Genomic DNA, 14709 nt, shown 5'->3' on the forward strand with positions numbered 1-14709 from the left:
CATGTTGCCTTTATGTAGGTCAGTGTGTACAAGACTTCGGCCAGGAAGGTCCAGGACATGGGCTTTGGCCTGGCAATCCATCAGTCTGCCTCTGCTGAGATCCTCTACTGCATTACAATGCATTAGCGTCATTAACAGTGATGATGCTAATTTAATTATGCAGAATATCAGATTGCACACGAATCACAATTGCTGTGAATACCCAGACTGTGCTAATAGTTTATGCAGATGTTTACATGGTTTTCATGCTCGATGCATGGAGGGATGTGTGGTAGCCTACAAGCTAATATGAAAAAACCCCAGAGGGAAATAAGCTTTCTAGAAAAAGCATCTAAAGGCATCTGGATTTGCTGTTTTCAAGTGTTTTGCCAAGATTCTAGTTCTCAGAATTGATGAATGGCAAAGTGTCCTCAAGACGAAACCAGTAAATCCAGTTGCTTTTGAGCACATCTAGATATCTTTTTACATGGATGAGTGAAAAGTAGAGGGACTTGTTTATCATGCTGTTGATTTAATAGGGCACCTGAGCACAAACAGTTTTAGCCGTTGAATAAAAGATGTTTTGCACTTTGCATTCTGTTCAGTAACTAACTATTATTACAACCCTGATAGGAGTAAGTAAGACAACTCAATTAAGATACAATTAACAGAGCTTCCAGCTTCATTACCTGTAGCCACTCAGTTTGCCACTGTAGGGATTATGGAAGCCAATGAAAGCACCCCAAAGCCCAAGTTACATTTGTGTCCGAGTAAAGGAACAGAAAGAAAGAGGAAGAGTCATTCAGCTAGAACAGCAAGGAGTGCAGCTCTGTGAAGCAGGAAAAACACCTGAAAGCAGAGGCTTTCTGCAGCAGGGCCTGATGCTAAAGGTGCCAGAGCGCCTGTTCATTAGTGGGCCTGATGGAAGACCAGCCAGCTCCTGCTGGCCTTCACCCTCCCTGCCACAATATTTATAGAGCAGCCAAGAGATATTCCTAATGACACGGGGAGAGGGACAGTGGGAAAGGGGGAGGGGGTGCAAAAGTCAGAAATGGAACACTGTTTACTTTCTGAGGCTTGTTGAGAAGTTGGTGTGTTTTGGACTGCAGTCGTGTCACCCTTACACTTCCTTTGAGCAAACTGTGTGTGCATCCAGGTGTGTCCAGTCATTGCTGTAGTCTGTCATCTTCCAGTCAATTTAATCAAATGTGGTGAAATGCATTTTTGCTGTAATTCTGGCGACTTTTTTGTCAAAAATGTAGTTTTTTGTTTTTTGATTATGGTGGTAAAATGTGTCGACTACGTGTTGCACAATCCTTTGAAACTTTCCGGTCAATCAGCTGGTGTTTGAACAGCGCATTTGTCCACACTTGCTAAGTAAACAGTGTCACAGCAAAGCCGTACTTATCTCATGAACCAGTGTGTAAGAGAGTGAAACTAACTTCCAGAACAGGCCAGACAAACGTCACATGTTCACAGAAATAAGTCTAAAGAAAGGACACCAAACAGATCAGCTAAAAAATAAGCAGCTCACCTCGTTCTTTTCAAAGACTGCAGCGCTGTCTGAGATATTATGAACAATGGTAGTTTCACAAGCCTGTTTCCACAGCCTCATTTTAAGGGGTGAGTAAAGTCTGAGTTGGGTTGAGAGGAAGGAGAGGTCATGTGTGTGTTTCCCATGTGGAGAAAAAGGCTTATATGAAAGTGTCAGATTGAGTTTTTCTACAAGAAAGAGAGAGAAGGGGAGTTTGAGGTGGAGATTGTTGGCAAAGGGGGCGGGAGTAGGAGGTGAGGAGGGGAGGTTTTGGATCAGGTCGGCGGCCCCAGTGCTGTCAGGGCCAGTGGAACCCCCAAGCGGTTCTGGCTTTGGAGTAAATATGGGCCCAGCGGACCCCTTCCCGCCCCAGGGCACACAAACCCCAGGCCTTCCCACATTCCACTTTTATTTTCCTGGTTGCAAAATGCCTCTGGCTATCAGAGCAGGTGGGGTGTTTTTTTTTTTTCTTCTTTAATATTTACTCATAAAATGTGCATTAGTAGAACCAAAGCAGCCATGATGGGCCCTCTTGTGTCGGCTAACTTTCTCCCAGTTTTGTGAGGGAGTTCTTGCGCTGCTTCCATTCACGTCACAATAATCCCACTCCTCCAAAGGCAGCCGCTGTACCCAGAAACAGACACAACAGCGTATCATGTAGCTGAGGTGACTGGTGATTTCTGTTTGAACCGGGGGGATTTCAAAGGGTCTGCGCTGCATTATGCTTCTCCCTCCAGATTACAGAAAACAACTGTCCCATCCACAACAAATTACGTGTTTGCGTAAGCGCTTGTTTGCTTCCTCTCTTGCACTTGAGAGTGAGGACAAAGACTGCCGGCACTATCCGGAACAGATCAAGACAATATGCTCAGCTCTCGTTTTTAAAGGGATAAAATTGTAGTCAAACTGGATGAACTAATCTTTTAAGCTCTGTGCAGTTTACTTGCAGAGCTTTGAATGGGCTCCTCTTACTAGCCTTGATCATTTCAGACTTAAATAAAGCTCTTTATAGTAGCGGTCTGATTGGTGTAATCTGCAAGCTGTCAATCCCATCTCCGAGCGCTCTCCCAGAGGAGCTGCCGGGCCTGTCGGCCGGAGGCTGCTCAAATGTGGGTGAGCATTGTTGTTCAGGTGTGAATGAGTGTGTGAGCGTGTAAAGTATGTCAGGGGGTCACTGTGAATGTGCATGTGTTATCTGTATGACGCCCATGTGGAGCTATGCCGTGTCTGTGACATGAGGCGGCCACAGATGGGTCGAAGATCTGCTGGACTCTCTGGAGCGACACCCAGCATCCATATGCTGACTCTAAACCCAAGCTGCTATCTGTCTGTCTGTCTGCGTCTGTCTCCCGTCCTCTCTCACATTGCTCACATGGCTGGAATGGCTTGATGGAGCCCCAGTGGTCCTCATCATCTGCCCTGTGGTTCCCTGCTGGAACGTGGACCAGCGTATGGGAGCCACATTGGCACATAAGGAGCTCTGTTTGTTTGATTGGTCTGAAGCTCTCTGCTCTTAATCCAAAACAAAACGAACAAGCCGTGTGGCGGCTGCTGATCCAGCAGCCAGGCCGCATGTGATAAACACATCAGATGTGGGTTTGATGGAAAAGGAGCTGGCTGTTGACCAGCAACGGGCAGAGCACTCCTGCGCTGTCTGTCATTCACACTAAAAAATGTATGAGGAAGACTTCTTCCCCCTTCTTTGTCAATAGCGCGTATTGACGTTTGGTTAATGTTTGATAGGATGTGGAAAAAAATGTTTTATTTTCGGGGAGATCAGAGTTGAGCACTGATACCAGGAAGGAGTGTTTTAGGCCAAATTGCTTCAGTGCCAGCTTGCTGAATTAGTAACAACAGTGGTGGGAGCCGCCATGTAGACGTGTGAGGATGATGTGTGAGCGCTCAGGAGGCCCCTCCATTTGTCTCCGGCCCACCTCCTTCCCTCTGCCACGAGCGGTGACACCGGCACCAGGGCCTCAGCTTGTTTTCACTGCGATGACAGTCAGTGTGGATCTGGTTTAACACTCTGCAGCCCATAACATGCCAAACCTTGATGCAGCAGCAGTCACTCACAGAGGGCTGAGTGGTCCAGCAGGCAAGGAGAAAGCACCGACTGGAACACAGTTACCTAAGAAAAAAAGCCAAACTCTATTGCTTCTGGCTCCTTTAATGGATATATTTGGGTTGTGGACAAATTTGAAGGCATCACCTTTGACCTTGGGCTCTGGGAACTTCTGACAGGCACATTTTGCTGTTTTATTGACTAAACGGTTAATTGAAAGAAGAACAGACAAGATAATCAATAATGAAAATAATCATTAGTCATCATAGCCCTTGTAAGCAACTCTCACCCCCCCCCCCCCCCCCCCACCACCACCACCACCACCACCACCAGCCCCCTTCTTGTGCTTGGGAAAGCAGTAGAGGACAGGCAAATCGGGACAGTGAGAGTGAGTTCATCCCTCTGTAAGGATTTAGAGGACTCCCTTGTCTTTCACTTCATCAGAGACAATTGAGTCATTCAGCTCCCATTGTGGGGCTGGCCCGGAGAGGAGGGGCGCAGGGTAGGGGAAGGGAACGGGGGGAGGAGGTGGGGTAGGAAGGCTGAAAGGGAGAGGGGAGAAGGAGAAGCCGTCTGCTGCACAACCTGGAGCTGGACAACAACCTGGGTGGGGGTCTGCCGGGTGGGAGGGGGGCTGCTCCGTGTTTGTGTGCGTGGGAGGAGGGCAGGAAGACAAGCAGAGGAGAAGAGAGAGTTATCCTGGAACTCCGGAGCAATTTGTCACATTGGAATGGCTCTTGAGTTACCCGGGGGGCCCCCCTCATAGCAGGAGGGTTTTCAGGTCGCAGAGTGTGGAGCAGGGAGGGGCTCGCAGCCGCAGAGAGGGGTCAGAGGTCACGGCCTACTCAAGCCCAGGCGGTGCGTCCGTTAGCAGGGCAGGCGGGCGGGTGGAGAGAGAGGAAGGAGGCCAAGGGGGGGGGGAGTAGTCGGAAAGCCTGGTGCTTGCCAGGGCTCCGTTTTCCTTGGCATGCTTGTAAAACCTGCAGGAGAGATTAGTGTGTGAGAACATTTGCAATAGCTGGGCTGAAGTGGAGCCACTTGTCAGGGCATGCGCTGCGACACCCTCCCTCTCTCTGTAGGCCTTCAGTGTCTCTCTACCCCACTGCCACGCTCAGGGGTGTCACCTTCACGCTCCTTACCCATCTACTCAGAGCGTCCTCTCGCCCGACCCCTTCTCCGGCTGCAGCTGTGTTCGAATATTTGCACCCGTGAGCATGCGTGCACACGCGATGGAGGACTTTCCCATGACTGGATTCACAATTCACCCCCCGTCTCTGCAGCACTTCTAGCCCCTCTGGCACCAATGGACACTGTCTTGAATTACCTCATAGATGACAGCAGCCCCTTCGCTCTCTTCCTCCTCTTTTACTGTTACACCCCGCCCCCATCCCTCCTCCTCTCTCCCCTTCATGGCAATTAATACCCAGTGTGGGGGGTCCATAAAAACCCACAAGACCTCAACTCTGGAGTTTTTACAACCTTTCTTTTTCCACTTTCAGGACATACAAACAAGCATAAACAAACCCTGTTTTTTAGCAGTAAAAGCCGTCGTGGGGTCATAAATGAGTGGTAGTGGTGGAGAAAGACCAGACAGCAAACAGTTTTTTTCCCTTGCAGGGGCTGTAACTGAGGACATGGAGTCAATAACTCCCTCCAGCGCCTACCACTGGCAGGCACCCCACAGTGAACTCTTCACTAATTACCACTGATTTAGACACAGTCTCAGGAAGGGTCGTGACACACTCACTCTCTGACCAGCTCTGACACACATACAGCACGCACACACACACACAAGCGTGCTAAGACATGCATACAAACTAGCGGTCACCCTTGCTGGATGGCAGCACAAAGAAATTGCATCGAATGTATCTGCATCACCATAAAACCACCAGACTGCCACAGCTGAGCCGTAGCTTAGTGCCCTTCATAGATTATTGTGTTAGGGGACTGAACCATTAAAGTTAAAAAAACTCAACTTTTGATCCTCAGCTCTGGGCCAAGGATGATGTTGAGATAATTATGAAGTGGAGCAAGACTGCATGAGCCTCTTAGGCCTGCTGTTATTACTGCAAAGAAGCACATGATCTCAATCAGTCGTGAAATATAATTTAATAGGATTCAGATAGCATCTCGAAGTGAAGCAACAAACTCCAAACATGTGGCTGTCAGGCTGAGGAAAGGCGCTCCAGTGTTCAGAGTTCTCCATCATGTTGAAGGTTTGTGTCCAAATGGCATCACAGGCCCACATCCAAGTCCAAGTTCACCTGTCAGGCTGTTTTTAGGGGGATGTCTGGTGAGTGAAAGAGCAGCTTGTATTAATGTAGAATTTGCCCCGTGCTCATTGGCCTGTTGCATGTTGATTCCACCGTTCACGGCTGCGTCATATTCGTTTTGTTCCATCCTCAGCACCTGGCTGGGAGACTTTCAGGCATTTGGCCTGCTGAGGCTTGTTGACTTGCTCAAATTTTGTTTATTTGGCTGTTGATTGTTGTCAGTTTTTGTGCTTCTACCATCGTTAATTTGGCTACGCAGTGAAATGCATTAATTTTTGGTCTGTTTTACTTGTTTATTGTTGATATACAATCTGGATTCTACACAGGATGTTGTATTTTGAAATGTTGTTATGCCGTTCATGTGTCTGACTTCCTGCCCGGCTCTGCTCTGTGCAGCTTGACGTGGCTTCAGTCAAAAATAGACTAGCCGGGTATTTGCAGCAGAGTGGAGCTGCTCCTGGGATGCTTTTGAGACGTGCTGCGCTGCTTCTGGTGACATCACAAGCATCGTCTAAAATGGCCCCGATTAGCTCCGGCGGCCGCGTCGCAGCCTGAACGTGACACAGCTGAGCCCGGTGGACTCAAGCTGTTAGCCTCTAAAGATTATTCCTATTCTTTCAATTGGTTTCTTGATAGAAACCTGTTTTATTGCCACATTTTCATTTGAGTGTGTGAATAAAACTTTGCTGGTCTTCATCAGAAAATTCACTTTCTCTGCCTTTGCAAATTTCATTGCATGCAAACCCTAAATTGCCACTGAGGCTGATTTTTGAATTGGAACTGCTGCAAGCAGTTTTTCAGAGGTCTCTGGGTTTAGACTGTTTACAGCTGTTGCCCTTGATATACAGTAGTTTTCCCCCTCTTGACAGTTTTTCAGCCCTTCACCTCTTAGCACGGTACTCATTTGAAAGGCCTCACAGCCGGAACAGCTGCTGTGACCTCTTCGCCCTCAAATTAGGTGGTCGTGACATTGATAAGCAGAGTCTGGACCACATACTGCAGCAAGGTTACCGGCAGGCTGTGTGCAAATCTTTGGAGAATTCGCTCTATGACCACAGAGGAGTTTTTACTTCACATGAATCTGCACATGTGGATGTTTGCCAGGTTTTTAATCATGATCGAATATATGACGATGAGGCACAAGGTAGCCCGATTTAGGTAGAACAGTCGACACAGCACATGTCATCAAATTAAAACGACTCCACCCAGTTTATAGCACAAAGACAGATGTTTCTCATGACCCTTGTTTCTGCTTATCTGTGCTTGTGTGTGTGTGTGTGTGTGTGTGTGGGAGAGGGGGCGGGAGAAAGAGAGGGAGACATCTGATAGAGGCCAAGTCAATCATTTATAGGAGCAGTCAGGAGGTTTAGCCTCAGAGGAGCGTGGTTAGACGCCATGCTTTAACCTCTTTATGGGTTCCAGTAAAAGCCTGACAACGGTCACATTTATGACATTAGGTCATGCTAAAGCCATGAGCTGTGTACAGTACCCTAACCTCTGCCCAAGTCCGAATTAGCGACTGAATGAAATGCAAAGTCACCCGTCAGCTACTTTTCAAAAAAAAAAAAACCTTTTTGTTTGAGAATTGCTGCTCGCTATGAAGGAGCATTGCTGCAAAAAGGGAAGTTTTCTGCTGTATATTTCAGAGAAAATGTGTAATTTGGTTCACACAACCACTGTGTGCACTCCTGCTGGACTCTCAGATGCATGCTTGAGGCCATCCTCACCCCATCCACCATCCGCCTTAAGATCTTTGTTTGCTTTTCCATGTTTTTGAGTTTCCACTCCCATGCACCTGTCAAGAAATGTCGTCTCCCTTTTTTTTGTCTTACTTTTAATTTGTTCTTTTGGTTTTTGCTTTCTGCATTGTTAACATGTTTTGTTTCTTTCTTTCCATTCTGTTTCCTTTCTGCCATTCAGTACCTACAGATGAAATGGCCCCTGCTAGATGTTCAACCAGGAGGTCTTCAAAGTAGACAAGCACTTAAAGATGCCAGGTCCCCGTCACCGGCACACATCGTTGTAAGTAAACACTCCGCCCGGTACTTTTCCTCTTTCACCAGCTCTTCTTCCCTCATTCATGACAGAAAGACAAACAAACCCTGCTTTTCTCCTCCCGTCCTTCAGTGTTACAGCCCTCCCCTTTCCCCGTGAACGGATGTTTTGGACTGGAAAAATGCATATTTGTTTGCATTTACCCTTAAATCACAGTCCCTGACACACCCAGCCAGTTTTATGTGAACACGATTTGACAGTTAAAGTTTGTGGAAGGTTGAGCTTTTTGCCTGTCAGTGATTGATCATTAGGCGACTGGGACTGGGGACTGCCACTCAGGCAGGTGCAGCAGTTGTTCTTTGGACAGCCACGCCGCCTGCAATCCTAGAGAAAATGATAACTCCCAGCCCGGCCTTGCAATGAGATGGATGATTATGGAAACCGGTCTCATGTTGACAGCGTTTTCGTGAGAATGAGCTAATGCTGGGCTGCTAACATACTGTCTTTGAGAGAAGTGTGGGCGTTCCTTCAACATTGATTACCCTATCCACGGAGTTGGAGGAGTAGTCTGGCAGGAGAGTTGGCTGGACAGCGATAGGGGCATATGCAGTAGATGCACATAACAGAGCATCCACTGCAGGCACGTCGATATCTAAGAGGATAGCAGCTCTAGAATGAACAGTTGAACGTGAACTCAGTAGTTAGCCAAAGGCATGAAGTTTTCAGGAGGTCAGTGGAAAGGTTGAACATAGGGAGGTGTACGTATGTGGTCACAGGGTTAGCGAGCCAGGAAAATCAATGAGAGTGGGGATTGAGCAGAATTAGTGAGGTGATCATGAGTGCCCTGGGCCATTATTGGCACAGTTGTTACTTGTTTTGGAGTCGGGCATCTTCTGCATATCCGTATGAAAATGAAAATTTGAAAAGCAAATAACGATTTTAGATGGAGAAGCCTTCCAAGTTTATATGCTCATGAATACAATGTCTCCTGTGGTAACAGTTCAGTGCTGGAGCTAATAATACACTGCTGACCCTTTCTGTTTATGCAACAACACGCTTGGTAGTCGTCATGGCTCTGGAGCTCGCAGACAAGATAGTGATGATTTTCATCACGCAAATTACACCGTCAAGACACATTGTCCCTCTGAGTCACATCTGACATTTGATCAGTTGGGTTACTTTTATGGTCTGCAATAAATACCACCTCGAACAGTTACTCAAAAGTTGGCGAGCCGAGGCCTCCTTGGTATTTTGCCCGTTCGAGTTAAGCACGTCTTAAAATAGCAGGAGTCGACAGGGCTGTTTATCTGAAACAGAAACCTTGTCAAAAGTTGTGTTTAAGACAAAGAGCTAGCGATGACAGTGTTGCTCTGAACAAAACAAGCCCAGCTAAGGCCCTCCTTATCTTTCCCTGCGATGCCAGTGTTATTTTTATACCAAAGAGTTCAGGGGCCTCTTCTTACTCTGTTATTTTCGGAGACGCTGAGAAAAGAGTCCCAACTCCTGTGAAGTCATTAAACTGGTCGTAGGCAGTAAAAGCTGCAGGTAAATACTTGAGGTTTTATCCTGCTATGAGTCATATGGCTGTAAATACTTCCCACCTCACATCCACCTAAACTCCTGTTGTACAATTCACTTTTTAGAGGAAGTTTGGGAACAACACCAGCGTGTAACGGCTGCGGCTCCAACTTTTTAGAAAGCATTTGTGACGTCATAACGCATTTTATATACGTTTCTCTCATATAACATAAAAAAAAAAGATCAGGTTGTGCCATGATGAGTTGGGTGCTGAAGTGACCTGTAATTATAACAAAACGCTTTTCTGTTTCAGTTTCAGGGAAAATAAATGTAAACATCTATTTTTCACAATGTACACAGAAAGTCATAATACAAACAGTCAAGCATGCAACACTAACAGCCCTGGAACAAACAGGCAGCACCAGCAGCTCATCACAAAACAGAAACTGGCTGTGGGGCAAAAACAAACTTGAAACAACAAAGATGGACAAGCAGTCAGATGGAAAAAATAAGGCTCGCCGAAGTGCAGACATTCACAACACAATGCGGTGACTGTAATACGAAATCCCGAGCAGCGATCTGTTTGAACAACATGTGTGGATCACTACAAAACACGCCCGTGCTGTGAACGTGAAGATCCCGCCGAGCGGACGGGCTTAAAAGTAATGCTAAATTGTGATATATCGGTAACAGAAAATGCATGTGAGCGAACAGGAAGTTTAAACATTTTCATTTACAACACGCCTCCTGCCTCCGTGTTGAGGTTAAAAACACTATGGGATGCCACCCGTCAGTGGATTTCTGTTAAATTTGCGAAAGAATGACAGATTTGATTTGGCCATGAGGTCAGAATTTTGGCCACAATTAAGAATCAAGACAGTCGTCCAAATCCAAAATGTGTTTTTGCAGGGTGAGAAACAGAAAACAGTTGAATTTGATGATGAAGAACTCGGTGTCTGAGCCGTACATTAACCCTCTGGCTTCTTTCTTTCTTTGTGCTTTAGTTCTAAGCAGAAAACAGAAGCAAAGGCAGAACAGAGCAGTGAGAGCACTATTTAAACACATATCGTGATTAGTACTGACACTGATCAATATCACAGAATGTATGGTAATACTATATATTGCCCAGCCCTGGTGTGATCTGTTTGATAGAATACACAGGCTGGTAAGATCAGAGGCATTGCAGCATCGCTGCATCGTCTCACAACTCGCTGTTAGCACGAGTGATAAAATTGAATGTGAAATGCAGCTTGTATTGTTGCCGCTCCTACCATCCTGCTCCAGCATCCACCTCTGACTGAGGAGGACGTGTGATTGAATGTTTCCCTGGTTTGCATCATACCGGCTGTTGTACATATAGAAAAGACAGATAACTGTGGACGGCATGGTGAATGCCAATGATAACCCCACACGGACTCCTGCTGGTGTCACTCAGTCAGTCAAGCTTTTCTCTTTTTTTTTTTTTCCTCTTTTTCACTACAAGATGTAGGCCTGCGTGTTCCAGTACGTGATCTCCTTATCAATAAATTGGGCTGTAAACGGTAGTTTCTTTTTGTTTACAAATGCGAAGAAACACTCAGACACCTTGACCTCTCCCTGCCTGGAGCGCTCGCAGGCTGCATTGGCAGTGATAAGAAGCCGTCAATTGGCCTGCTAGATAACAGCGATCTGAAGCCTAAGTGACCCTGAGACAGTTGAAACAACAATGGAGAGACAGCGATAGACTGAAGCAGAGATATAGATGGCTGCAGATAAAGCCTGTTAGAAAGCTGTGGCCGAGGAGACGGATGGAGGAGAGATGGACAGGGATGGAGATGCAGACAGACGCTCTCATTTGCGGCTGGAAGGCTCAGTCGAGGTGGAACGCTGGAGGATCAGCCGGGAAAAGAGGAAGTGACCTCACGCAGGCTGGTCTGTCTGAGGGCACGCTGTATGCCCCTGTTTACCATGCCCTCAAAGGGGGCCGCGCAGGACCTTTTGAAGTGCCTGACCACCCCGCAGGCAGCCTCAAAACCTGCCGCTGCTGAACTTTTATGCCATTGGCTGAAAGTTATTCAATATTTATCCACCTATTGATGTGTATTTTTTTGAGGGAGAGACTCCAAGAAACATTTTTATGCCTCACACGACTCCTGAGGGAAAGATCACAAGCAGTCCTTGCTTTGTCAACTCACCTTTTATTGTGATGTTTTAATTTGACATTGTGGACTTGAAGAGTCTTTGTGGGTACTTAGCAGCAGGAAGTAGCTTAAAAGCCCGTGGACGAATTTCGGAGATGGTGTGTGTGTGTGTTATTGTTTTTTGCCGCTTACACACTTATGTTATTTAGACGGCGATTGCTGCGTTAAGCCAACACAACGTACCATACCAGATTGATTTGTTACCCTCTACTCAAAGTGTGCTTGTGTTGATAGCATCAACAATGGTGTGGTAAAGGACTCAGCTGGAGTCCAGCCTCACGTTGGTAATGTCATGACATAATTTGGTTCATCTCACAGTCGTGTGATCCAACTTTTTCCAGTCTTAGATGAAGAGCAGCACCTCCAGAATCAGATATAAAAGCATCTTAAACAAGTCATTCTTACTGAATCACGGTTCTTAATTTGCCGTTCTGGGAATTGGGGCAGAAACATGCAAATGTTAAGGGCATATGCACTTCTTTCCTGACATTCACGTGCATACACACATGCACACATGCGTGCACGCGCACATACACAGCCTTAGAGTCTAGAGCCTAGCCCTGCTTGAACAATGTCTCCATTGTTTTGTGGGCTTTCACTGGCAGCAGGGGACGGCTGGAGTGTTAACCATTTCCCAACTGTGCCTCACTGTGTATTATTGTGTGTGTGTGTGTGTGTGTGTGTGTGTGTGCGTCAGAGGTAGTGAAGCATGGGCTCAGGGATGAAGGGAGGGAGGGCACTTGCTCCAAGTGTATGGTAATTAGTGTGGAGGAAGTGATGGAATCTGGCCATTTTTATGGCCTGCAAGACCTCCCACCTGAGCCTTTACAACTACTGAACATGCTTATTTTATTCCCATTCAGTCTCACTTGTTCCTCTGAAGAATGTGCGCTGGAGAGAGGCTGTGTGAGAGGAGCTGACATGTTTTTGATATTATATGGAAAAAAACAAACTGCAGCGTCGTAGCCAAGCATTCAGAGAACGCATGCCACAATAACTCTGCGGATCCTAACAATGGGCCAAAGGACTGCACGGCCATGTGACTGTTCCTCCAGGTCCATGTTAGAAAAGACAGAGCCAGGATCACATTCATCCTCCTTGACCGCTTCTCTGTCCATTTTGGAGGAATGGGGATAAAGGGGGCTTCCTGTGGCCTGAATGGGCTGTGCACCTGGGCTGGCCAGACAATTGCTAAAGACTCTGGGAAGCTTGGCCTCCTCAGCTGTTAATGAGCGACCCCATGGTCAGCAGGCACCACCCACACACTGGCCACAGGCTTTACCCAGAAGGCTTTCTCTGTCCTGCCTTATGCCGACCTTAAAGTGCTCTTTCCCTCCGCATTTTAGGCTTTTTCCAAATAACCTCTCTCACCTCTTTTTTTTTGTCTTCTTTCTGTGCATGCGTTCCTCCATCCACCCTTAACCTTTGCTGCAACAGAAAGCTCATATCTCAGACTTTAATATAGTGTTGTGGTCACTTTTGGATCCAGAGTTGCAAAAGGCTCTTGGCATGTAGGATTAGACAATAAAACGGACATTCCCATCTGGTTCTCTTTAACTGCAGACTGGTTACTCTACACGTAGTGCATCATGATATATATTCATAAGGAAATCTTAGTTTACGCACACAGTGATCCGTATCCTCCAGCTCTTTTCGGCACATGATGCAGACCTCAGATAGAGACCATTGTGTCTGTCAGCTGCCTCTCGCTGTCTCACCCCAGACAAGACGTCTGTTCAGGGGGTCACGCTTACATCATCGGCTCGGGCCAAAATCCGAGGCCGTCGAGACGTGGCGTCAGGCCCCGGGAACCGTGACAATGAAAATGAGAGCACCTCAGTCATTGTATCTGTCCAGCAGTCTGGATGGCCGCTTGTTCCCACAGACAATCCACTCAGTGTTGGCTTAGTCAGCAACAGTACGGCAACAATGACTCGAGGGTCCTCTCGCTCCTTCATGGACCTTAACACTTTAAAGGAAAGTTTCCTGATGAATTGCCGACCAGAATTCAAAATGTTTGCGTATTTATTGTCAAATGTATTGAATGTGCGAAGGGCCTCGTTCAGGAGCCTCTCTGTTACAGCACATGATTGTAGGAGCTATGAACAGTTTGTTGTTTTGTCTCTGAGTGTTTCTGTGTGTATAGATAGCTCCAGGGCCGCTATCGTCTTTTTTTTTTTCCCCCCTTGCCGCGGTATTTGACCGTCAAATAACCCCCGTGAACTTAAGCTACCCCAGAGAATGTGTGACTCTAAGTGGGACATGCACATTTAAAAGCATAATACGTATTTGTATCTGTAAGTGTGTGTGTCTGTGCTTCACCAATAACCACACACTGACTAGCTGTTATGAAAAGTTATCTGGCTGGCCCCGGGGTCAAGCACAAGTACAAATAGAAACCCAGTGATCTCGTGCACAGAGAGCGATTGACACTGTAGCGTTTAGGTGCTGGAGCCTAAACTAAAGACCCTGTTGCTTTTCTCTGCGTGTTCTGAGACTTGGACTAGCGTGTCCTTTCTTCCTCAGGAAATCAATAACTCCCATTCCCTATTTTCTTCCTCTTTCTCCCTTTCCTGTCCTCTATCTGTCAGAGCGAAGTGAGATCTGAATTTCAGTAGATACAAGTGTGCCAGGTTAACCTCTGAATGCCTCCTGCTCTAAAGAAACTTGTGTTTGAACAGCTAGTAAGACCAGGCGGTTCACAATTTTAATCTCAGAGCACAGCGAGGTGATAAAAATACCAGAAATGGCTGATCTGGGGACCCGCTGTCAGCATGCTTTCTTATTTTCATTAGAAACTCACTTTGTCATTACACTTTTAACAGCGCTAACATCTAGAAAAACAGCGCTCTGACATTTAGTTGATATTACTTATTAATATTTGCGCTGGATCACGCTGCCTGTTTGCAGCTTCTAGATATTTCGTAGGGGTGGGAATCACACAATAGCTCATGATCCGATAGCGTAAGGATCTGCATCACGGTGTGTGTGCAAGTCAAGTGGAAAACAGAACCCTAAAAAGGCGAAAAGCTGGAAATAAAAAGTGTATTGGTTCAAAGTTAAGTGCCTCTCTAACACACAAACACACACACACACACACACACACAGGCTGTCCAAACTGGCAGGGGGATCCATTTAGAGCGCCTGCATGTTTTAATAAAAATATCG

The 14709-nt window shown here is 46.6% G+C and overlaps 1 protein-coding gene across 28 annotated transcripts in view; it reads left to right on the forward strand.

The window, feature by feature from the left end:
* tcf7l2 (transcription factor 7 like 2) overlaps positions 1 to 14709 on the forward strand; it is an 89922-nt gene that overhangs the window by 23315 nt on the left and 51898 nt on the right. For 23 of the 28 annotated variants that reach the window (XM_076759109.1, XM_076759112.1, XM_076759113.1 and 20 more), the window contains exon 4: positions 7769 to 7870. The exons of the other annotated variants lie outside the window; for them this stretch is intronic. In XM_076759109.1, the coding sequence (XP_076615224.1) occupies positions 7769 to 7870 (102 nt within the window). The remainder of the gene's footprint in view (positions 1 to 7768; positions 7871 to 14709) is intronic. 28 annotated transcript variants of the gene reach the window in all.

Source organism: Chaetodon auriga, chromosome 20 (assembly GCF_051107435.1).
Source record: "Chaetodon auriga isolate fChaAug3 chromosome 20, fChaAug3.hap1, whole genome shotgun sequence".
Lineage (NCBI taxonomy): Eukaryota > Metazoa > Chordata > Actinopteri > Chaetodontiformes > Chaetodontidae > Chaetodon > Chaetodon auriga.